This window comes from Colobus angolensis, unplaced genomic scaffold (genome assembly GCF_000951035.1).
Source record: "Colobus angolensis palliatus isolate OR3802 unplaced genomic scaffold, Cang.pa_1.0 Scaffold90, whole genome shotgun sequence".
Lineage (NCBI taxonomy): Eukaryota > Metazoa > Chordata > Mammalia > Primates > Cercopithecidae > Colobus > Colobus angolensis.
This window is the reverse complement of record NW_012122932.1, coordinates 9,026,899-9,052,881: the sequence shown is the minus strand read 5'-3', so window position 1 is coordinate 9,052,881 and position 25,983 is coordinate 9,026,899. Positions and strand designations below refer to the sequence as shown.

At 47.5% G+C, this 25,983-nt stretch overlaps 1 protein-coding gene across 1 annotated transcript in view; it reads right to left on the bottom strand.

Moving 5' to 3' along the window:
* The window catches only part of LOC105504287, a 161,455-nt gene that overhangs the window by 34,020 nt on the left and 101,452 nt on the right, over positions 1 to 25,983 (bottom strand). Inside the window, 4 exon segments of the mRNA XM_011931679.1 lie at positions 1,888 to 1,976; positions 2,266 to 2,469; positions 3,107 to 3,323; positions 9,939 to 10,130. Coding sequence (XP_011787069.1) covers positions 1,888 to 1,976; positions 2,266 to 2,469; positions 3,107 to 3,323; positions 9,939 to 10,130 — 702 coding nt within the window.

Sequence of the window (25,983 nt, the reverse complement as noted above, 5' to 3'; positions counted from 1 at the left end):
ATTCTCCTGCCTCAGCCTTCCAAGTAGCTGGGATTACAGGCATGCGCCACGATGCCCTGCCAATTTTGCCATGGAGATGGGGGTTTCTCCATGTTGGTCAGGCTGGTCTCGAACTCCCAACCTCAGGTGATCCACCTACCTCAGCCTCCCAAAGTGCTGGGATTATAGGCGTGAGCCACCGTGCCTGGCCCCATTTTAGTCATTCTAATAAATTCGTAGTGGTATCTCATTATTATCTTAATTTGCATTTCCCTAATGACTAATCGCAAGCCTCTTTGCAAGTGCTTATTTACCATTCATACATTTTCTTTGGCAAAGTGTCTGTTCAAGTTTTTTGACCATTTAAAAATTTGATTGTTTTTGTATTACTGATTTTTGCAAGTTCTTTATGTATGTTTGATACAACTTATATATCAGATATATGACTTGTAAATATTTCTCAATATGTGGCTTGTTTTCTTTTATCCTCTTAACAATGTCCTTCGAAGGACAGAAGTTTTTAATTTCAATAAAGTCCATCGATTTCATTTTTTTTTTTTGAGACAAAGTCTCACTGTGTTGCCCAGTCTATAATGCAGTGGCACAAATTTTGGCTCACTGCAACCTCTGACTCCCAGGTTCAAGTGATTCTCGTGCCTCAGTCTCCCAAGTAGCTGGGACTACAGGAGTGCGCCACCATGCCTGGCTAATTTTTAGTAGTTTTAGTAGAGATGGAGTTTTACCATGTTGGTCAGGCTGGTCTTGAACTCCTAACCTCAAATGATCCACTTGCCTTGGCTTCCCAAAGTGCTGAGATTACAGGCGTTAGCCACCGTGGCTGGCCCAGTTTATCAATTTCAGAAAACGGATTGTGCTTTTGGTGTTATGTCTGACAACTCCTCACCTAGGAGATGTGAACTTTTGACACGGGTCTACCACCAATTAGCAGTGTGATTTTGAGCAAGCGACTCTCTGAACTTCTTTATCTCCAACTTACAAAGACAGAGCTGGAATAGGGGTCTCTAAGAACCTGTTCAACTCTGCTATTTTAAGTTTAAATAGCATCCTAAGAATAATCATTTTAAAGACCCTATAATAAGAATAACTATACCTCCCATTTTATGAGTATTTACCAATGACAAGGCATAGCGGCCCCAGGCTTTAGTGCATGATCTCTTCATTCTCACTTCTTTGCCCAGGAGTAAGTATTATTATTATTCACATTTCGCAGTGGAAGACACAGAGGTCAATTGTCTAAGGGCACCTACTGTTCAGAGCAGAGTTGGATTCAAACACTGGCAATCTAAGTGGTGGTGGCGGTGATGACAATAGTGTGATCATAGGTGAAGGGTACGATTTGAACTGGCTGATTAGTTTGAGAAGGATGGGGATGAGCAGAGGGTGGGAAGATACGCGCCCCCTCCTCCTGAGAAAGAAGGCGGCGCGGAGGGACAGGGGCGGGGATTTGCTGGCGGAAATTTACAGCCCTTAAGTTCATAAAATTCTTGCGTCCCCGTTTGTCAGTGGGGCCCTTCCCAACTCCCTCCCTTGATGGCTTCAAAAGGATCCACCTGAGCCCTTAGTACCAAAGTGTGGGGGAAGTTACGGGAGCTGGGGTGGAAACCGGACGGGCTCGCTGTGCGTCAAGGCCAGGCTGTGCTCATGTGTGTGTGTTCTCGGACTGTGTGTACACGCGAGTGTGCGGCCCGTCCGCGGCTCGGCAGAAGTCTCCTTCTGTAAGGGCGCTGCTCTCCAGCGTGGGGAGGCAGGGGGGCAAATAATGGTGACAGTGTCTGTGCCGGGGGCGAGTGTGACTGAGATTGGCGTGCCTGTGTGTGTCGTCAGAATTGTTCTATTTTTTTAATTCAATACATTTCATTTTCCTTTTTTAAACAGTATTTATTTTACTTATTTAACACATAGTCGTGTGCCAGGGGCTTGGAATCCAGGGGCTGGGGCACGCAGTCCAGGCTCTGTCCTCTCTCCAGGAGGTGACGCTGAGGGGATGGGGAGGGTTGAGGGGAGAAACATTAAGCAAATCAAGCTAGAAAACAAAACAAAACACCCAGGAACCTGCTGGGCGCGTGGGCGTGGGTATGGGTCCGGGAGTTTGTACGCCTGGCAAGTGAAACGGGGGTCGGAGCACCTGCTCTGCCCTGCTCCATGGGCGCCCGTGGCAGAGCCGGTCCCGTCCCTCAGAGGGCATTTATTTCCTGGCTCCCCCGGCTCTCGGGAAGCCCCCGAACCCTGCTAACGGGCAGAGGGGGACTGCCGTGTCCAAGTTACAGATGCGAAGGTCCGGCCCGTGGCGGCGGGGTTTGGGGTTGGGGCTCGTCCCGCATGCTGCAGGGTGGGAGCTGGGGCAGGGCTGAGGCTGGCACTCGGGGCTCTGGAGTCCTTCACCCCAGGACGGCAGGGTGCGTCATTCTCCCACTGGACCAGCAGGTGACGCTGGAGGCCAGGGCTACGCAGGCCCGGGCGCTTTGGGTTCTGGAGAAAGAGGGCAAACATCGCAGTTGCAGTTAGGAGCTCTCGCCGTGCTTGGGACCATGTGCTCGGGCCTTTCACGATGAACTTGTTCACGCCCCCCCACCCTCCATGGTCTTGTTTATTATTCTATAACTTAGGCTTAGGGATGATATTTTATTTTTTATTTTTTATGAGACGGAGTCTCACTCTGTCGCCAGGCTGGAGTGCAGTGGCGCGATCACGGCTCACTGCAAACTCCCGCTCCCGGGTTCAAGCGATTCTGCTGCCTCAGCCTCCCAAGTAGCTGGGACTACAGGCGCCCGCCACCATGCCCAGCTAATGTTTGTATTTTTAGTGAAATGGGGTTTTACCATGTTAGCCAAAATGATCTTGATCTCTTGACCTTGCGATCCCCCGACCTCGGCCTCCCAAAGTGCTGGGATTACAGGGGTGAGCCACTGCACTCGGCCTTAAGTAGCTTTCTTATGGTCACCCAGTTTGTGCATAGCAGGAACATGGCCCAAGTCCAGTTCAGAGTGAGCGAAATAAGGCTCTTGCTGTAGGAAAGGGGAAGAAGGGCTGAGGGTTGCCTGGGAGTGTTCTGGAGGCATGCTAGGAGCTGGTCTCTGACCCTGCTTGGTGGGAGCTGAGGGCAGACCTGCACCTGCTGCAGGAGGTGGTGCTGGCAGGACCAGCAGGGGTCTGAAGCCAGCCCAAGGCTCCTCCATTTTGGGCCTCCCTGGTCTTCAGCATAACCCACCTGGGAGTCTTGGGCTTGGGGAGGAGGGGAGGTGCCCTGCTGCTCCCAGCCCTCCACAGCCAGGCCACCTGTCGTCTTCTCATGATCTTGTAGTTCCTTGCCCCGGCAGGTGTACCTGATTACCAATGTCCCAGCTCAGCTCCTCTGGGAAGCCTTCCCTTCCACTGGAGGGGCAGGTCAGGCAGCCGTCTCTGTAACAAGCTCCCTTAGAGTTCTAACACGGGCAGGCAGAGAACCACCTTGTCCAAATCAGCTCTCGGCTTGCAGCTGAAACCAGCAGTGTTGCTTGTCTTTCCAAACCCACCTATGCAATCTGCTCTCTCACAATAGGAAGAATGTGGCTCCTTGGGCAGGGATCCTGGCTTAGCCACCCTCTATCCCCCTACCCCAAGCCTGGCTGAGAACCCAGGAGGGTGGTTTGACAGATCTACCACCCTCATCCTTTCCTTCTACAAATTACTACTGAGCCCCCTCTATGCACCAGGCTCTGTCTGAAGTGCTGAGGAGAGAATCTCAGCTCACTTCTTCATGGCAGAGGCAGATGAATAGCAGAAAATATTACGATATGAGTAAGATACGAATGTCAGCCTCTGATTATAAAATTAAACAGGAAAAATGAGAGTGGCACAATGGGGTGGGTAGGGGATGACCTTACAAATGTGGCCAGGGAAGGGATCTCTGGGATGTGATCTTTAAGAAGAGACATGCAGGAGGTGCCTTTTGGAGATATGGGAAGGGGGTTCCAGGTACAGGAAGAGCCATTGCCAAAGCCTCAGGGCAAGAGCGAATGAGGAAGGAAGGGGTTTGGAAGGGAAGGCAGGCGGGCGAAGCTGGAGCATCCCAGAGCCGGGGCTGAGATCAGAGAGGAGGGCAGCGCCTGATGGGTGGGGCAAGATCTGGGTTTCATTTTAGACACAGAGGCAGTCCCCTGAAGGGTTCTAAGTAGGAGAGTGAACTATTCTCATTTAGTTTTAATCTCTCCGGCTGCTAGTGAGTCCCTCCCTAAAGTTCCCCTTCCTCCCTTCCCAGCAATCTAACCCACAGCTGAGAACCCGGGAGCATAACTGGTAGCCAGGGCTGCTGACCCTGGCCCAGGGTCTGCAGGGTTAATCCCGGGGGCCTGGAGCGGCCCCTGATTAGCAGGCCCTGCCACTCCCTGCTGATAAACTCTCAGGCAGGAAGAGGCAGGACTCATCCGGTAGGAAAGTGGAGAAACCAAAGCTGGAGAGGAGGGGGGCTCCAGGAGCACCTTTGGAGGGCTCTCTTACCCTTTTGGAGGTGGTGAGTTCCCTAGGTGAAAGCCCTCTGGTTTTATCCCTCATTTGACATTTCACAGCCACTCTTATAGTCAGGGACTGGTGTGGATTTTATGGGCCCCTGTAAGGAAGAGAAAACAAAATTAGGTGCAGGGCTTTAGAAGGGCCATGTGTACGTGAGGTCCCCTGATACCTAAGCTTCACTAGCTCCATGGTAATTGTCCATCTCTAATTTTCCATCAGGGAATAAGCCCTGTATACAGATGAGGAAGTTGAGGCTCTGAGAGCCTGAAAGGGATATAGAAAACAGAAGGGTTTCTGCTGCAATTTCTTATCCCCCAGCCCAGAGCTCATTCTACCACCCAACCCATCTAAAAATCCAGTTGTCCCTTCTCCTTGCAGACCTGCTCCCACCCCCAGGCTCAGGCCACAAGGAAGAGTAGCATGGGGCACGGTGGAGATGGGTGGGCCGGTGGTGACCTGAAGAGGGAAAGGGCTCAGCATGAAGCAGCATCCCTACTGGGAACAGGATCCTGGCTGACCAGGATTCCATCTGCCTACCAGACATCCCAAACCACACTTTTTTTTTTTTGACAAAGTTTTCTGTTCTGCTTGCCCAAGCTGGAGTGCAATGGCTCGGTTTTGGCTCACCGCAACCTCTGCCTCCTGGGTTAAAGCAATCCTGTTGCAGTGAGCCGAGATCGCGCTACTGCACTCCAGCCTGGGTGACAGAGTGAGACTCCGTCTCAAAAATAAATAAATAAATAAATAAATAAAGCAATCCTCTCGTCTCAGCCTCTCAAGTAGCTGGGATTACAGGCGCCTGCCACCATGCCCGGCTAATTTTTGAATTTTCAGTAGAGATGGGGGGGGTCTCACATGTTGGCCAGGCTGGTCTTGAACTCCTGACCTCAGGTGATCTGCCCGCCTCAGCCTCCCAAAGTACTGGGATTACAGGCATGAGCCACTGCACCTGGCCCCCAAACCACACATTCTGAACCACCTAGAGGTCAGAGCAGCAGCTCTAGGATCTGGCTGAAGATCAGAATCCCTGGGAATTTGTTAAAATGCAATCCTTGGGCTCTAATCCAAACCTGCAGAATGAGAATTGCCTGGGGTGGGACCAGAAATTTGGGCATTGAACACACTTTCCAGGTTCTTCTTTAGCAGAGCTAGGCTGGAACCCCTGATTTAACCATCAGCCCTGCCTCCTGGGGCTCTGCCTACCTGTGTGAGGGTGGGTCCCCAGGAGTTATCAGGGACAAAGGAATCCCCTTGTCCTGGCAGGGGTGAATGTGAGTGTCTAGGGCTGACTGCTCACATGATAGCATGGCAGTCTCAGCTCTGGCCAGCATGACTCTGGGAAGACGAGGACAAGACCCAGGGTTTGGTAGGGATGGGCTTTGCCAGGGCATGAATTAACCCTCTAGTGCTTCTAGGGGAGCCGTCTCCAGGTCTCTCTTCCCTCACCTCTAGAATGGAGTTGAGGAGGCCTGACATGAGAATTATTAAAGCACTTAGGATCCTTCTGGCAACCTTTAGAGAAGCTATGCTGTGTGCCAACACAGTCCTGGAGGGAAGAAAGACACATTCCTGATGACAGACAAGGAAGCTAGGGTCCTGAGAGGTTGGGTAACTTGTCCGAGATTACCCAACTAGAAACTGGCAAGACTGAAATTTGAACTCAGGGTGGTCTGATTTCAGGGCATGTGATTTTTAGGCCATGCTGTCTTGTTTGGCTCCCTTTTCATTTCCTGTCGTCATTTCACTCGGTGGTATTCACTGAGCACCTCCTTTGTGCCAGTGGAGAGCTGGCACCTCCACCCCACCTTTCTGCAGTGAGGTTGGATAAGGCACGAGGTGGCAGTCCTCTGGAAACTGTAAAGTACTCTCTGGCCATGGAGGATTCTTCTCAACCATGTGGCTCAGCTCTCTCTGTGCTTTCTTCACAGTCTAACTGGGCTGGGAGAGGGCTGTCTCTGGCTGAGAGAACCTCAAACTTCAAGATGTATGAGGCCTACCTGGGGAGCTTGTTAAAATGCAGATTGGAACCACTCCCAGAGATTCCGATTCAGTTGGTCTGGGCTGGGCCTCGGGCTATGCATTTTTGACAACCATCTAGATTGTCTGCTGCAGGTGGTTTGAGCATTGCACTTTAAGATATGGTACACTATAATAGAAAGACTAAAGCCAGAAGAAAGACATAGTGATCATCTGGCAGCCCAAGTCTTAGATGATGAAAGTTAAGGACTTTCTTCTTGGGAAAATGCATAAACTCACCTATATCCAAGATTTTGAAGTTTGTGGAAATTCTGGGTTCCCGAAGTTCAGCCATGCAATTGTGGATCCTCAGACCCCAACTTAATAACCCCTGATCTCCATGCTAGACTCACAGGTCACCTGGGCAATGAAGGCCCCCAGGCCTCCCAACAAAGTTGCTTCTCATCTGTGCTCCTGCAACACAGTAAGGACTCAACTCTATCAGAGCTGTGGTTTACCCTGTTTACGCCTCTCGCCCTGGACTGTGGGGCATGTGGAAGTCATTTTCCTCCGCCTTCCTGGCACAAAGTAGGATTATACTGCCCTGTCCCCTTTGAGGTTAGACATATCCATGTGATTATTTTAACCATGAAATGTTAGCAGTAGAAACTATAAGCCAGTGTGTGAGTCCCTAAGTTTGCTTCACCTTGCCACAGTGATCTTGAAAATGTGTCAAGGTGGAGGGTCCATCAGCCCCTGTCCCTGAGTCACTAGGTGAACAGAAACTCATGTTGACCTGTGTTGGACATGCAGTGTGAGTAAGAAATAAACCTGGGTTTTTTTTTGTTGTTGTTTTTTTTTTTTTGAGACAGAGTCTCGCTCTGTAGCCCAGGCTGGAGTGCAGTGCCCGGATCTCAGCTCACTGCAAACTCCGCCTCCCGGGTTTACTCCATTCTCCTGCCTCAGCCTCCCGAGTAGCTGGGACTACAGGCACCCGCCACCTCGCCCGGCTAGTTTTTTTGGATTTTCAGTAGAGACGGGGTTTCACCGTGTTAGCCAGGATGGTCTCGATCTCCCGACCTCGTGATCCGCCCGTCTTGGCCTCCCAAAGTGCTGGGATTACAGGCTTGAGTCACCACGCCCGGCCCTTTTTTTTTTTTTTTTTTGAGACAGTCTTGCTCTGTCACCTAGGCTGGAATGCAATGGCGTGATCTTGGCTCACTGCAACCTCTGCCTCCCAGGTTCAAGCAATTCTCCTGCCTCAGCCTCCCCGGTAGCTGGGATTATAGGCACCTGCAACCGCGCCTGGATAAGTTTTGTATTTTTAGTAGAGATGGGGTTTCACCATGTTGGCCAGGCTGGTCTCAGACTCCTGACATCAAGTGATCTGCCTGCCTCAGCCTCCCAAAGTGCTGGGATTACAGGCATAATCCCACACCTGGCCAAGCCTGGTTTTTTTGTTACTGTAGGATAACCTGGCTTGTCCTGACTGATACAGGTGCTTTGAAGCCTGAGGCCCTCTCTGATTGTGCTTTCTGTCTCCAGTTCCTGGCAGAGGCTGGCACAGAATAGTGCTCAAGAATCACACCAGCTCCCATTTATTGAGACCTTGCTAAGTGCCAGGCTTGGTTCCCTGTTATTTCACCTAAAACTGCCAACCACCTGTATGTCAGGCATCACTATTCCCATTTTGCAGATGAGGAACATTTCTGGTTAGCAAGTGGCCTGGGAAGCCAGTCTCTAATCTCTAGTGCCTTACCTGAAGAGTCACATATCATATACCACAGGTGAGGGGTCTTTCTTGCAACTCAATAGGCCAATCACTTCTGTCTGAGCCTCAGTTTCCACAGTGCAAAATGGCTTAATAATAATGCTTGTTCTCAAGTTGGCTGTGACATGTAAAGTGCTGGCTATTGTTTTTTGTTCTGATGCTACTCGGCCTCTGATGGAAGTTGTTTGAGAGAACAAATGAATGGAGAAAGGCAGAGTGAAGTGGAAGCTGGGATTTGGTGTCTGAGGACACACTGGGAGCCAAGAAGCAAACCTGGCTCTCTGTCCTTGTGTTCTCATCTGATCTGAAAGGTCAGTTTCTATCGACTGAGTCCCTACTGTGCACCAAGTTCCATCCAAGATGCTTTCCATGCATCAATTTATTTAATCTGCCTTTGACCCTGTGGGGGAGGGGCAGTTATTCACTCCCATTTTAAAGATAAAGAAACTGAGGTTTAGGGAAGTCAAGGATCTTTCCTAGTGACTCAATGCAATGAGAGGCAGAGTCAGGGTGGAAGGAGGACCTGGCTGACTCTGCAGCCTGGAATTTGAACCCCTTCATGACATGTGTCCTCCTTCCCTAGGGGAAAAGGAGCAGAGATAGGACAGTGGCAGTGCCTAGGTCTCTGGGCTCCCAGTTCAGCACTCTTTCTCCTTTACAACCTTTTCTCCGCTTGCCCTGAAGGTGTGAAAAGCACACGCACATACACACACTTTAGAAAAAGCAAGCAAGCAAGGAACTCGCCGGGCGGCCCCTCCCCACCCAGCGCCCAGCAGCCCTCTCCGTGCCAGCGCAGACTCCCTGTCACCACCATGATTGGTAGACTAAACAGCTGGAGCGGAGCCGGCCTCCTCGCTCCCTCTCGCCAGGGCGGCCGGCTGGGGCTTTCAAAGACCGGCCTCGCTGCTATCTCCCCCATCAGCCCCAGCAGCATTTAGCCACTTTCTTCAAACACCCAGTCAGGGCATGATGGTTAACGTCAAATCTGGCAGCAAGTCATAACCTATAGGGCTGGGACATTTATCACGGCCTGGGGCCCCTGGGGACTTCAAAGGGGCCTGAGTGGTGGGGGTTGGAGGACTCTGAGTGGGGCTTTTCCTCTACCCAGAGCCTTGGATGTCTCATCAGAGCTGGAGGGATCAAGGGGCTACCTCAGCTGTTCAGCCCAAATAATAATAAGGACAATAATAAATATGGATGACAGATAATAGCTGTGTATTGAGAGATTACTTATCTCCAGGGCACTTTGTGTGTTGCATCTCAGTTAATGCTCATGGCCACCCTGTGGAGCATTTATTGTTATTTTTATCCTCATTTCAGATATCAGAAAAGGAGGGCACAGAGAGGTTAAGCCATTTGCCCAGAGTTACACAGCTAGTAATAAAAATAGCCTCACCAACAATATTTGTCATTATGGAGTGATTGCCATGTGCCAGGAACTTTGTGTGCGACATCATTTGCTCTTCCATGTACTCTATGAGATAAGCCTTATTTTTCCCATTTTGGAGATGAGAAAATAGTCTGAGAGATGTTGGGTGGCTTTCTCCAGGTGACATGACTGGTAAGTGGCAGAGCTGGGATTCAAAAGCAGATCTTTGGTATATAACCCCCATTGCTAAATCTGACTGACTTAAAAAAAAAAAAAAAGCCAAACCTGGCTCCCAATTACCTTGCAAGATAGACTCCTGTGGCTGGGGCCTGGGTGGGGTTTTGAGGGGCAGACCTGTCCTCCTCATCCTTGTCACAGTCTCCATCATGCTCCAGGAAGCCAGAGAGTGGTCCTGGGTGCCTTGCTGTCAGATCCCAGGCCTGACAAGGATGCTTGGCACATCCCAGGGCCTTCTGACTCGTGAAGGGCAAGGTGGGGACACAGGGGCGCTGGGGCCTTTGCTTCCATCTAGCTTCCTGGCAAAGTCTAAGAGGGGAAGGGTCTCATTTATTCACATGGGCCCTAAGGGTTTCTCTGGCTCTAGGCTGAGGGTGGGATAGTCCCTTGGCTATGGGGAGGGTGGTGTGGAATTTAACCCCTTGGCTGGGATCCTCCTCTGAGTCAACTTTTGGTGTGAGGACAGAGCTCTTCCTGAGATGGGGATAGTTTTTCTACAAAGCTCCCTGGAGCCATTACACAAATTAACCAAATCTTACAAATACTATGCACACCTACAAAGTACAGCTCTCCAGTACTGCTGAGAGCAAACAGAGTGAAACAAACATTTGAAGCAAAGAACAAAAGTGGTTCCTGTTCATGTGTATAAAATGCCCTCCATGAGGCCACATGCAGTAAGTATCCCAAGAGAGGATGCTCCAGAAGGCTTCCTGGAGGAGGTGGTATCTGGGCATGAGGAGACGGGGACAGAGTGTACGTGGAGGGAGTAGGGCCAGTGTGTTAGGGTTCTGCAGAGAAACAGAATCAATAGGATACACATGTATCACAGATAGATAGAGAAAGAGAGAGATAATTTAGGGACTTGGCTAACATAACTGTGGGAGTTGACACATCTATCTCTACATTTGGAAATTCAGGCAAAAGTTGAAGCTGAATCTTGAGTCTGGCAGCTGGAAACTCAGGCAGAATTTCTTCCTTCTGGGGAAACCTCAGTGTTTGTTCTTAAGTCTTTCAAATGAGTAGATGAAGCCCACTCACCTCCTGGAGGCTGATCTGTTTTACCCAAAGTCTGTTGGTTTAAAATGTTCATCAGATGTAAAAAATATTTTCACAGCAACATCTACACTATTGTTTTTCTCTCCTTAGAAATAGAGTCTCACTCTGTTGCCCAAACTAGGTTACAGTGGCACCATCATAGCACACTGCAGCCTCGAACTCCGGGCCTCAGGCAGCCCACCCTCTTCAGCCTCTAGAGTAGCTAGCACTGTGGGCATGTGCCACCATACCCGGCTACACTGGTTTTTGACCAAATAACTGGGTACCGTAGACTAGCCAGATTGACATAAAATTAACCATAGCAAAGGAAATATTTTATGATTCCTCTTCTGTGTGATACCTCGAATAGTCAAACTCACAAAGACAGAAAGTAGAATAGTGGTTACCAGGGGCTGTGAGAAGGAGGACTGGAGAGTTACTGTTCATGGGTATAGAGTGTGAATTCGGAATGATGAAACAGTTCTGAAGGCAGATGGTGGTGATGGCCGCATAATGATGTGAATGTACTTAATGCCACTGGATTGTACACTGAAAATAGTTAAAATGGTGACTTTTATGTTGCACATATTTTATCACAATAAAAGAAAAATTAACTGTCACAATCAAGGAGGGCCTGGCTAGGTGCAGTGGCTCACACCTGTAATCCTAGCACAGGGAGGCTGAGGCAGACAGATCACTTGAAGTCAGGAGTTCGAGACCAGCCTGGCCAACGTGAAGAAACCCCGTCTCTAATAAAAATACAAAAATTAGCCGGGCCTGGTGGCAGGCGCCTGTAATCTCAGCTACTCGGGAGGCTGAGGCAGGAGAATGGTGTGAACCTGGGAGGCGGAGCTTGCAGTGAGCCGAGATCGAGATCACGCCACTGCATTCCAGCCTGGGCGACAGAGCGAGACTCTGTCTCAAAAAAATAAATAAAAATAAATAAATAAATAAATAAATAAATAGGTCATTATTGCGAGTGCTTGGGAAGATACTGCATGGCAAGTGCCTGGCACACAGTGAGTAGCTGATCAACAAGAGAGGGGAGAAAGGATGTTTAGGCAGCTGAGAGCGCCAGCAGAGGTGCTCAGAATATTTCCAATCAGCCCAGATCGGCATCCTTCCCCACCTTGGCTGCCCAGGAGCCATGTGGGGCTGAGAGGGCTCATTCCAAGGCTGGGCATTGGCAAGAAAAGCATCTCTGCTGGTTGTGCTGGAAGACAACTGAGTCCCTCTTAAACCCACCCTACTTAGTTCTGCCTGGGATTGCCCTGGGCTAAGGGGAACTAGGGGTCCAAGAAATAATATCTCATGGGCTGAGAGTAATTGGTGCTTAATAGATACCTGAGGTGGGCCAGGCATGGTGGCTCACACCTGTAATCCCAGCAATTTGGGAGGCCAAGGCAGGAAGATTGCTTGAGTTCAGGAGTTCTAGACCAGCCAGGGCAACACAATGAGACTGTCTCTACCAAAAAAAAAAAAAAAAAAAAGATACCCAAGGTGGAATAAACAAATACATTTGGCTCTGCTGTTGAGTAGCTGTGTGACTCTGGGCAAGTCTCTTAGCTTATCCGAGTCTCAGTTTCCCCACAGATTAAAGTGAGGATTGTAACTGTAGCCCTCAGTTCTCCACAGTGAATATCTCAAGGCAAAAAGAAGGGTGGGAGGCTCATGGAAAGAATTTCACTATAGATATATGTATTTTTTTTTTTGAGACAGGGTCTTTCTCTGTCACCCAGGCTGGAGTGCAATGGCACCGTCTTGGTTCACTGCAACCTCTGCCTCCTGGGTTCAAGCGGTTCTCCTGCCTCAGCCTCCTGAGTAGCTGGGACTACAAGTGCGTGCCACCACACACAGCTAATTTTTGTATTTTTAGTAGAGACAGGGTTTCACTATTTTGGCCAGGCTGGTCTCGAACTTCTGATCTTGTGATCTGCCTGCCTCAGCCTCCCAAAGTGCTGGGATTACAGGCATGAACCACCGCGCCCGGCCAAATTTTACTGTATTTTTTACCCTTCCAGTATCAAGTGGAAATTTTGCAACACATCAGTACGAACAATAAAATATCACTATTGTGAAAAATTTAAAAATGACTCAACTGTCTTTCCTGCCTACTTCAAATGTGTGCAGACAGGATAATGTATGACAAAGTCCTTTGTGATGTGTAAATTGTGGAACAAATGAGAGAAAACATCAGCATTATCATTAACAGAGCACTTTTTCCATTTTTGCTGAGATTTCAGAGATTTCCAAGATCAGACCTCACTCCTCCTTCCTAGCTGCTTATTATATCCTTCAGCTCATCTGACAAATGTTCATTAAAGACCTTCTCTGTGCCAAGCTCTGTATTAGGTGTTGGTGATAGAGAAGTGAGCAAAACAGAGAAAGCATCTGCCACCATGGAGCTTACATTTGATGGGAGAGAACAAACAAGCAAATATCTGCTATGCTAGGGAGGATTAAACACTGCTAGAAACATAGAGGGGTACAAAGTCAAAGCGGGTTCTGTTTTAGATTGAGTGATCAGGGAAGGCTTCCTTGCGGAAGTGACATTTAACTGCAGCCTTACATGAAATAAGGGAGTTAAGACAAAGCAAGGGAATATTTTGGAGAATAACCCTAAAGACAATGGCCCTGAGGTGGGAACTCAGTAGGCAGCCACCATGCATGCACCTGACTTCCAGTCACATTCTCATCACTTACCCCACCCATCCATATATCCATCCACCTGAGCTCATCTATCCACTCATCCTTCCATCCACCCATCCACCCAAACTTCCATCCATCCATCCATCTAACAAACATCCACTTATTCTCCTGTCCATCTACTTCGTATACCTGTCCATCTATCCATTTATTCATCCATCTACTCATCTAACTGTTCATCCATTCATCCATCCATCCATCCATCCATCCACCCATCTATCCAGCCATCATCCATCCATCCACCCATCTATCCAGCTATCATCCATCCATTCATTCATCCACCCATCCACTCACCTCTTCATCCCCCCATCCTCCCCCGCATCCATCCATCCATCCATCCATGTATCCATCCCTCCATCCAACATGTACTGGGGATCTGTTATGATTCAGTCATGGGGAGGCATGGAAGAAATGTTGTGAAGAACTAGATACCATCTCCACTGATAGGAATATCACAGCCAAAAGGGAGATGCCAACAGGTGCAAACAATGTATGGCCTGGCAGTTGATAGTGTGTACTCCATCACTTGTCATGTATTTTTGATAAGAAAGTGCTCTCAGTGTTTCCCCATTTTCATGGTTTCAGGAAGTCTCGCTCAGGTTTCGTAGCTCAGGTCCCAGCCACTGCTCCATGGAACTGTTATGGTCCTTCCTCTTAGAGTTCCCTACCCCTTCTAGTTTGGACCTCTATTCTGCAGTATTGTATTCCATCTTGTTTGGAGTTCCTTGTGTAAATTTGAGTCTCAACCACTGGCTCAGGAGTTTCTTAAGGTCAGAATTAAAACAAATAATAATAGGCTACCACATATTTGGTGTTCATAACTACATGCTTGATATTTTGCTGAACACATTTTAAATATATTATTTATTAGTCAAAATACGCAGAAGGGGACGAGCTTTCCTACTAGGGAGGTGCTATTATTAATTATCCCCATTTTACAGATGAGGAAACCAAGGCACAGATAATTAAGTGATTTGCCCGTATCACAAGCTAGTAAGTGGCAGAGCTGGGACCTACATCCTAGGCTTTCCAACTGCAAATGCCATCTCTTAAACACTGTACCACTTACTGCCTTAGCCATCTTCTACCCTTGTAATCCTGTGTCAACAAGTGAGTGATAAGCAGGAGGAATGCTGCACACTGAAGCCGGTAAGTTCATGGCTCTGACGGGCAGACTGTCTGGTTTGAATCTCACCTTCACTACTGGGACTCAAGTTTGGTGACCTTGTCCCTGGTCAAGTCAATTAGCCTCTCTATGTTTTGGTGGTTTTGTGTATAAAATGGGGGTGATCATAGTACCTATCTCATAGGTTTATTGTGAAGTTAAACAATGATTCATGTCAAAAAAAGGTAGCTTGATGGATAGCATATGGTAAGCAGCCCATAAAAGTTAGTTATTCATTTTATTGCATAAAGATTGCAACTTTGGCAGGGCACGGTGGCTTATGCCTGCAATCCCAGCACTTTAGGAGGCCAAGGCAGGCAGATCACAAAGTCAGGAGTTTGAGACCAGCCTAGCCAACATGGTAAAACCCCATCTGTACTAAAAATACAAAAAAGTTAGCTGAGAGTGGTGGCACACGCCTGTAATCCCAGCTACTCAGGAGGCTGAGGCAAGAGAATTGCTCGAACCCAGGAGGCAGAGGTTGCAGCGAGCCAAGATCACGCCACTGTATTCCAGCCTGGGTGACAGAGTGAGACTCCGTCTCGAAAAAAAAAAGATTGCAACCTTATCTATCTCACAATTTACCTTTATTGTTTTTTCACAATTTGCCTATCTTATTTTACATTCTTTTTCTTTTCTTTTCTTATTTTTTACAGAGGCAGGGTCTTGCTTATTGCCCAGGCTGGTCTCAAACTCCTGGCCTCAAATAATCTTCCTGCCTTGGCCTCCCAAAGTGCTGGGATTATAGGTGTGAGCCATGGAGGCTGGCCTATCATTCCTGCTGTACATTATTTGATACTGGCTGTTCCTAAAATTGCCAGAACTTTTTTTTTTTTTTTTTGAGACAGAGTCTTGCTTTGCTGCCCCAATCTGGAGTGCTGTGGCATGGTCTCACTGCCATTTCCGCCTCCTGGTTTCAAGTGATTCTTATGCCTCAGCCTCCCAAGTAATTAGGATTACAGGCATGTACCACCACACCTGGCTAATTTTTGTATTTTTAGCAGAGATGGGGTTTCACCATGTTGTCCAGGCAAATCTCGAACTCCCAGCCTCAAGTGATCTGCCTGCCTCAGCCTCCCAAAGTGCTGGGATTCTGCACCTGGCCTGCTTTGGGAACTTTTGAACTATGCCAGGAACCCTCAAGAAGAGGATCAACTTTAAACAGGAATGTAGAGGGGTTCACCCGGTGGGGGCGGGTGGAGCAGAAGGGTCCCCACCATCAGCCTTCACTGGGTTGGGAGATGCTGAGTGAGCTCGGGCGGCCCTTATCTGCCCCTCCCTGGGGGCCTGAGTCAGTCTGGACTTCGAAATTTCCAGGGCCTCCCTGTAAATCACCCTGGGTGATTTATACGGAGACACCCAGTCCACTAATCTGGTAAACAGGATCAGCAGGGCCCAGCCAGATTTATGGGCTGCCAGCAAGGCCTTTCACCGCAGAGGGTGTGCATGGAGTGACCCTGCTCCTCCTGACCGCTAGCCGGAGCATCCTCAATGGCAGGGTCATGCTGCCTGGATGCCAGTCCCCACTCTACTCCCTCAGCTGTACTGCTGCTGTTGGATGTCTCCCTTTCCCTCTCTGGGCTCCAGACCCCCCAAGGCCAGGTGTTCATTGATCAGCTGACATACTGTGAGCATGTGGGGAAGCCAAAGGAACTGGAAACTGGCCTTGGTGGAGGGACAGGCCTGGAATGCTGCCCTTATTTCAAATTCTGGCTCAGATATTTCCTATGATTCTGAGCCTTAGTTCCCCCATGTCTAAAATGGCAACAATAGTACAGTTTTCACAGAGTTGTTACTGTAATAATGGAATGAGAGAATGCATATAGAATGCTTACACAGCACCCGGCCCCTAGGAAGGAGTCCAGAAGTATTAGTTATTCATAATTATTGCATGAGTGGAATAGTGCAGGAATAATTGCATTATTATCAGACCACACTGGGCTATGCCACAGAGATTCTCACATGATGGGAACTGCCCTAGGGTATGTGTTGCAGCTTTATGGTGGTCATAGGGAATTAGAAGGAAACTACTTAGTGCCTCTCACTGAGGCAAAAGATGGGTAACCATGGAGGATTCTACAGAAGTTAAATATGACAGACTAACTTTATACGGTATCATAAATGTATCTTAAAAGTAGAGTGAAAAGAGATACAGCAATAACACAGTAGCAATCACATGACTTAAAAATACATGCTTACACATAGATTCAATGCAATCCATATCAAAATCTCAAAAACATTTTTGCAGAAATAGAAAAGCCCATCCTAAAATTAGTATGGATTTTTTTTTTTTTTTTTTAAGGCAGGGTCTTGTTCTGTTGCTCAAGCTGGAGTGCAGTGGCTTGAACATGGCTCATTGCAGCCTCAACCTCCCAGATGCAAGCCATCCTCCCACTGCAGCCTCCCAAGTAGCTGGGACCACAAGTGCATGCCACCATGCCCAGCTCATTTTTCTGTAGAGTAGCAGGGAATATAGGCATGAGCCACCATGCTTGGCTAGCTTTTCTGTCTTTAAATATTTTTTGCAGAGACAAGGTCTCAGTATGTTGCCCAGGCTAGTTTGGAACTCCTGAGCTCAACCCACCTCAGCCTCCCAAAGTGCTAGGATTTTAGGTGTAAGCCACTGTGCGTGGCTGATACGTCCTGATTTCAAAACATACTACAAAGCCATACTAATCAAAACAGTATGATATTGGCTGGGCATGGTGGCTCACACCTGTAATCCCAGCACTTTGATAGGCTGAGGCAAGTTCAACCCAGGAGTTTGAGACCAGTCTGGGCAATGTATTGAGACCTTGTCTCTACTAACAAAAACAAACAAACAAAATCCAATATCATATTGGCATAAATGTAGATGTATGGACCAATGGAATAGAATAGAGGGTCTAGAAATAAACCCTTACATATATGGCCAACTGATTTTTGACAAAGGCACCAAGACCATTCAATGGGAAAAGAACAGTCTTCTCAACAAATGGTACTGGGAAAACAGGACATCCACATGCAAAAGAATGAAGCTGGACCCTTACCTTACACTATATACAAAAATTAACTCAAAATAGATCAAAGACCTAAACTTAATAGTTAAAACTATATCACACTTAGAAGAAAATATGGGAGGATATCTTCATGAGCTTGGATTTGGTGTTGATTTCTTTTTTTTTTTTCTTTTTTCTCTCTTTTTTTTTTTTTTTTGAGATGGAGTCTCGCTCAGTCGCCCAGGCTGGAGTGCAATGGCAAGATCTTGGCTCACTGCAACCTCCGCCTCCTGGGTTCAAGCGATTCTCCTGCCTCAGCCTCCCGAGTAACTGGGATCACAGGCATGCGCCACCATGCACAGCTAACTTTTGTATTTTTAGTAGAGACGGGGTTTCTCCATGTTGGTCAGCCTGGTCTCGAACTCCTGACCTCAGGTGACCGATCCACCTCGGCCTCCAAAAGTGCTGGGATTACAGGCATAAGCCACCATGCCTGGCCTTAATTTCTTAAATAGGACACCAAAAGCACAGGCCACATATGCCAGAAACAAACTGGATTTTATCACAAAATTAAAAACTTTTGTGCATTGAAGGTTTTCTCTCACCATCAAAGGAGTAAAACTCACAGGATAGAAGAAAATATTTGCAAATCATATATCTGATAAGGGAGTAACATCCAGAATATACAAAGAACACCTGCAATTCAACAACAACCAAACAACCCGATTAAAAAATGGGGTGCTGGGTGTGGTGGCTCGTGCCTGGAATCCTAGCACTATGGGAGGTTGAGGTAGGAGGGTCACTTGAGGGCAGGAGTTTGAGACCAACCTGAGCAACACAGTGAGATTCCAACTCACTCTCTCTTTTTTTTTTCTTTTTGAGACAGGGTTTCCCTCTGTCACCCAGGCTAGAATGCAGTGGCACGATCTCGGCTCATTGCAACCTCTGCCTTCCAGGTTCAAGTGATTCTCCCACCTCAGCCTTGTGAGTAGCTGGAATTACATGCATGTGACACCACAGACCAGTTAATTTTTGTATTTTCAGTAGAGACGTGGTTTCACTATATTGATCAGGCTGGTCTGCAACTCCTGACCTCAGATGATCTGCCCGCCTTGGCCTCCCAAAGTGCTGGGATTACAGGCATGAGCCACCATGCCTGGCAGAGACTCCATCTTAAAAAAAAAAAAAAAAATTGAAAAAAATTAGACAGTCGTGGTGACATGCACCAATAGTCCTAGCAACTGAGAAGGCTGAGGTGGGAGAACTGCTTCAGTGCAGGAGTTTGAGGTTACAATAAACTATGATCTAGCCACTGCACTACAGCCTGGGCAACAGATCAAGACCCTGTCTTAAAAAAAGAAAAAAGAGTAGGGGCAAAGGACTTGAATAGACATATCTCTGAAGATGATACCTAAATGGCCAGTAAGCACCTGAAAAGATACTCAACATCATCAGTCACTAGGGAAATGCCAATCAAAAGTACAATGAGATATCACTTCATATCCACTTGGATGGCTATTATTGAAAAAACAAAAACCAGAAAATGGAAAATAACAAGTGTTGGCAAGTATGTGGAGAAATTGGAACCCTTGGGCATTGCTAGTGGGAATGTGAAAGGGTGCAGCTGTTGTGAAAAATCCTTTGGCAGTTCCTCAGAAAGTTAAACATAGAGTTACAATATGATACAACAATCCCACTCCTAGGTATACACCCAAAATAATTGAAAACAGAGACTCAACAGATACTTGTACAACACTGTTGATAGCAACAGTGTTCATATTCACCATAGACAAAATATAGAAACCATCCAAGTGTCCGTCAGCAGATTAATAGATACACAAAATGTGGCATATACAGTAATACCCCCTAATCCTCAAGGGATACATTCTGAGACCCCCAGTGGATGCCTGAAACTCAGATAGTACTGAACCCTATATATGCTGGGTTTTTTTTTTTTCCTTATGCATACATATACAGCAGGGACATGCTGTACTAAGAGATGACTCATTGTCCTGGCTAGGATGAAGTGGGACATTGTGAGATTTCATCACACAACTGAGAATGGCATGCAACTTAAAACTTATGAATTTTTTATTTCTGGAGTTTTCCATGTAATATTTTCCAGCTGTGATTGACTGCCAGTAATCTAAACCACAGAAAGTAAAATGCAGATAAGGGGACACTACTGTACATACAATGAAATATTATACAGCCTTAAAGAGGAATGACCTTCTGATACATGCTGCAATATGGATTAACCTCGAAAACATTATGCTAAATAAAATAAACCAGACACAAAACGACACATATTGTATGACTCCACTTATATGTGGTATCTAGAATAGGCAAATTCATAGAGACAGAAAGCAGAATGATGCTTACTGGGGATCAAGGGTGGGGGAAATGGGGAGCTATTGTTTCATGGTACGCAGTTTCTGTTCGGGGTGATGAAAAAGTTTTGGAGCCGGATAGTGGTAATGGTTACACAACATCATGAATGTACTTAATGTCACTGAATAACATCCTTAAAAATGGTTAAAATGGTAAACTTTGTGTTATGTATATTTTACCACACACACAGAAAAACACACACAAAAGACTTGGAACCAACCCAAATGTCCATCAACGATAGACTGGATAAAGAAAATGTGGCACATATATACCATGGAATACTATGCAGCCATAAAAAAGAATGAGTTCATGTCCTTTGCAGGGACATGGATGAAGCTGGAAGTCATCCTTCTCAGCAAAACTAACACAGGAACAGAATACCAAACACCGTATGTTCTCACTTATAAGTGGGAGGTGAACAATGAGAACACATGGACATAGGGAGGGGAACATCACACACCAGGGCCTGTTGGGGGGTGGGGGGCAAGGAGAGGGGGAGCATTAGGACAAATACCTAATGCATTTGGGGCTTAAAACCTTGATGCTAGGTTGATAGGTGCAGCAAACCACCATGGCACATGTATACCTATGTAACAAATTTGAACATTCTGCACATGTATCCCAGAACTTAAAGTAAGAACAGGTTGTGCGTGGTGGCTCACGCCTGTAATCCCAGCACTTTGGGAGGCCAAGGCGGGGGGATCACAAGATCAGGAGTTTGAGACCAGCCTGGCCAATATAGTGAAACCCCGTCTCTACTAAAAATACAGAATTAGCCAGACGTGGTGGTGCATGCCTGTAATCCCAGCTACTTGGGAGGCTGAGGCAGGAGGATCAGTTGAATCCAGGAGGCAGAGGTTGTGGTGAGCTGAGATCACACCATTACACTCCAGCCTGGGCAACAAGACTGAAACTCTGTCTCAAAAAAAAAGTAAACACACACACAAAATGATGATGCATATTTCATTTTTAAAAGGTGTACATTAAGCCAATATAACACTTGCCTTTGTATATGTGTGTGTTGTGTGTGTATGTGTTGTGTTGTATGTGTGTGTGTCTCATGTGAGTAGGGGAGTGAGTGATGAGGATAAATGGGAAGAGAGAAAATAAATTTGTAAGCTTCAGGCAGCGTGGACTGACAGTGGTAATATGCCATGAACAGAGGAGGTGGTTCAGTTGACCTTGCAAATCTGAGATCTAAGAAACAGATATGGCTGGGTGTGGTGGCTCACACCTGTGATCCCAGCACTTTGGGAGGCGGAGGGGCACAGATCACCTGAAGTCAGGAGTTTGAGACCAGCCTGACCAACATGGTGAAACCCCGTCTCTACTAAAAATACAAAATTAGCCAGGCGTGGTGACACATGCCTATAATCCCAGCTACTCGGGAGACTGAGGCAGGAGAATCGTTTGAACCTGGGAGGCAGAGGTTGCAGTGAACCGAGATCGCATCATTGCACTCCAGCCTGGGCAACAAGAGTGAAACTCCGTCTAAAAAAAAAAAAACAAAAAAACAAAAAACAGACATACAAACTCATCCTGGAGATTAGAACAATGGTTAATGAAGTGCTAAGACATTATACCAGGCCATGAAATGGGCACGTAGCTGTCCATCATACTATTCCTTTTGATTTATGTTTGAATAGATAGGTTTCATAAGAAAAGCTAAAAACAGCAAATTGGAGTTCATGGAGTCCAGGGAAGCCCAATGGCCTGGGGCTGGGGACTGGCGTGCATCTCCCCACTCGCTGGTTTAGTGTATTTAGACTGCACTAATTTAGTGTTGAAGACTTCGATCTACAGCTACGTGTCAGTAACTTGGGTCTAGCACCACTGTATGCTGGAAGTGGCGCATTTTATGTGTGCCTGCTCTGCCCCTTCCAGAGATTGTGGCCAAGAAACCATCCAGAAAAGTCTACAATGAATGGCAGGGCACCAGGTGAATAAGGCTTAGATGTTTGAAGGGGCGGAGGGTCCTGTGGTTGGAACCTATTCTTCTAGGCTTCAGGGAGGTGCTGGTGATGGGGCACACACTGACCTTGAAGGGTACTTGTGAAGCAGACAGGTAGAGAGGAAGAGAGAGAAGAACAGGAGTAAAACACCTGGTACAAAACACCTGGAATAAAAATGACAGATTTGGACAAAGGAGGTGAAAGGAGAGGGGAGAAGGGAGGCAGAGAAGCAGGGAAGAGAAGGAAGTCGCTGGTGGGAGGGACATGGCTCACAGGAAACCACCAGCCGGGTCCATCGACTCATTCATTCATTCATTCATTCGCTCATTCATTCAACATGCACTGAATGCCTACCACATGCCAGACCCCGTGCTGGGGGCAAGGGATGCAGCAGCAAATAAGGCAGACAGGGCTCCTGTCCTCATGGAGTGCCTACCAATGGGAACAGATGTTACAAACACATCAAATGAAATAAGATAGTCTCTGAAGGCCACCAGCACTGGGAGGAAAGCAGTAGGGCGTAGCAGAGACCAGCTTGTTTGCAGGTGGCCACGAAAGACCTTCAGGCCTAGAGGAGGACAGTCTTATGAAAAGCAAGGGAGAACCATCCAGGCAGGAGGAGCAGCAGCGACTCCCCTCGGATGTAGGAGAACATCAGAGATGGAGAACATGGTTGCCATGGAAACCCAGCATCACACACCTCTGCCCAGAGACACCACAATGCTTTTTTTTTTTTTTTGAGACAGAGTCTCGCTCTGTCGCCCGGGCTGGAGTGCAGTGGCCAGTTCTCAGCTCACTGCAAGCTCCGCCTCCCGGGTTTACACCATTCTCCTGCCTCAGCCTCCGGAGTAGCTGGGACTACAGGCGCCCGCCACCTCGCCCGGCTAGTTTTTTGTGTTTTTTAGTAGAGACGGGGTTTCACCGTGTTAGCCAGGATGGTCTCGATCTCCTGACCTCGTGATCCGCCCGTCTCGGCCTCCCAAAGTGCTGGGATTATAGGCTTGAGCCACGGCACCCGGCCTCCACAACGCTTTTATTTGTCCTAACTTTATCTCTAGAAAGGCCCTCAGGAATCACTCAGTCCTTTAAATAAATGGGGAAACTGAGTCATAGGGAGGAGCTTTCCTAAGGTCACAGCTTGCCCATGGGAAACCCAGTCCTCCTGACCCCATTTGGATCCTTTCCTCATCCCTTCTTTAAGATGGGGATTTCTCTCATCTAGACATGCCTTGGGAGAACTGGCCAAAAGGGAGAGGAGACATGGGTGACTCCATCTTTCCACATGCGTAGAGAGACATGACACTTGAGCCCACAGACTCAAGACTTGGGGACAACTCAGGCTATTTTTGCCAAATAAAAACATAGGATGCACACATGTCCTGGGAAGTCACCTGAACCACAATGATAAGGGAGAGTCTCCTTTCCTTTTCTAACATTTTCACTTCGGGCCTGAAAAGACTTGCAGTTTGGGAGGTGGGGGCAGGAGAGCTGTTTCCACAGAACTCAAGGCTCCCTGCTGATGAGGAGCAGCAGACTTGAGGAGTCCTGAGGGACAGAAGTGGGTCTCCAGTGGGTGGGTGTTGCAGGAAGACAGATTTCAGTTCAACACCAGAATGTACCTTCTCACTCCTCTGGGTGTCGATGGTGGAAGGGGTTAGAAAGCTGAATGGCCATCCATTAGGGAGATGCCTGAGGAAGGTGGGAAGTTGAGCTTCTGAGATGTTTTCCAGCTTGGAGTCAACAACTCCACAGGTTAATGACTTAGGATCCAACCATAAAACTAATAACATAACAACAACTATCAAATATTACTTGAATTCACAACTGAATAAGGATCACTTCAGTTTCCATGTTCTATGTATGGTCCTTGGCTGCTTGGTCCTCAAAGGTGTGTCCCTGGGCACACAGACTCAAGGCTCCCAATATGTTACTGTCTTAATTTTGTTACAGGGAAGGAAGGAGCTTGGCTGAAAAGTGACAGCCTTAAGCATTTCCTTTCCTGCCATAATGCATTGCAGCAAATACTGGTAATATTTGCAATGAGTGCTCACTATATTCTGGGCTAAGCTATGGCACTTAATTTTCACAATAACCCGGTGAAGAGGTTCTATAAGTGCCTTTGACTCTAAGACTTTTTTTTTTTTTTTTTTTGCTCTGTCGCCAGGCTGGAGTGCAGTGGTGCGATCTCAGCTCACTGCAACCTCAGCCTCCTGGATTCAAGCAATTCCCCTGCCTCAGCCTCCCAAGTAGCTGGGACTACAGGCCCGCACCACCATGCCCGGCTAATTTTTTGTATTTCAGTAGAGATGCAGTTTCACCATGTTGGCCAGGATGGTCTCAATCTCCTGACTTTGTGATCCGCCTGCCTTGGCCTCCCAAAGCGCTGGGATTATAGGCATGAGCCACCACACCCGGCCGACTCTAAGACATTTTAATGCGATTATTCTTTGTTGTCCATGTGAAGGGGACTTTGAATTGTCTTCTGATGATTGGAGGGGATTTTCATTTGCACAAGTGGTTCTAATGTGAGGCCAAGCATAATCAGCTCCAGGAAAGAAGAACCTGCCAAGTTCTCTGCAAGTCCCAAGGAAGAGAAGCAGAGTCTGTGTGGGGGGCTGAGGAGGAGAGGGCCATGTGAGAAAGGGGCATTTGTGCGGTGCTGAGTGTGTGTGTGTGTGTGTGTGTGCATGTGCACACATGCCCATGCACGCTGGCCATGCAAGAGTTTTGTGCAATTCAGTGACACAGTCTCTGATTCCAAAAGTGAATTTCAGGCCAGTTCAAACATATATGGAAATCATCTTGATACTTCTAGATTAAGTAGAATGGGCAAAGAGCAAGAAGAATAAAGATAGGGGGTGGGATCCATTTTTTTTTTTTTTCTCTTTCCAAACATTGGCAACAGTTAGCAACACTGTTTTGAGTGCTGGGTGGACAGCCCGGGTCTATCAACCCTCTAAGCCACTCAGTGTCTGCCTTCCTTTCACCTACTCAGGGCTGAGGGCACGTGGGGTGAATGTGCAAACCCACAACCCCAGGAGTGGCCAGGAGGATCAACTGTCGCGTTTTCTGTTTTGAATGGAACTTTAGTGCATTTCTGCTTGATTCTTTTGGCCAAATTTTTGAAAAAAGAGGTGCTTTCTTCTTTTAAACCTGAAAACAAATTGTAGCTGAGGGAGAAAAAAAGGTGTTGCTTCATTTCAAGCTCAGTGCTATTTTTCTAAGATCTGGTTTTCTAAAAAGTAGGATAAAACAAATATCTCTTTACCACAACTGGGCTTTCTAATGAGCTCCCCTGTGTCCTCCCCCTAAATTCAAACCACTTGTCTCCACATAAAATCTCCCGACCCCTTTTAACACCCTTCTGAAGGAAGGGCCAGCCCCAGCTGGCAACCCCTGGCTGCAAGCCACAGAAGGTGTGTGGCTCGGGAAAAGGCGTGTGCTGAGAGAGAGTGGGGTCACAGCCATTTGAGAAGCCTTTTTTGTTAAGGTTGGAGATGTCATCCACAGTGAGAAAGCATCAGGGCACATACAGATGGGGACCCCAAGGACCTCAGGCCACTACCACTTTGACACAGTCTGGCAGAAGATGTGCAGCCCTCAGAGGGAAAAAAAAATTCCATTTCCACATTCTTCTGCCCCGGACGCCCACTGGATGTTTACACATCCCTGGGAGAGGTTATCTCCACTTGACTTGAACCAACACCAGGCCTCCAATGGGGGAACCTGGGGGATGTTGAGAAAGGCGTCTGTGTGTGTGTGTGTGTGTGTGTGTGTGTGGTGGGGGAGTCAGGGGTTCAGAGGAGAGGTTCCTTGGAATCCAGAGACCCACAGAATCACCTTGGTTTCTGGCCCTTCTCCAGCCACCCTCTGCCAATGAATGGAGGCGTCTTTCTTTTCTTTCTTTTCTTTTCTTTTCTTTCCTTTCTTTCTTT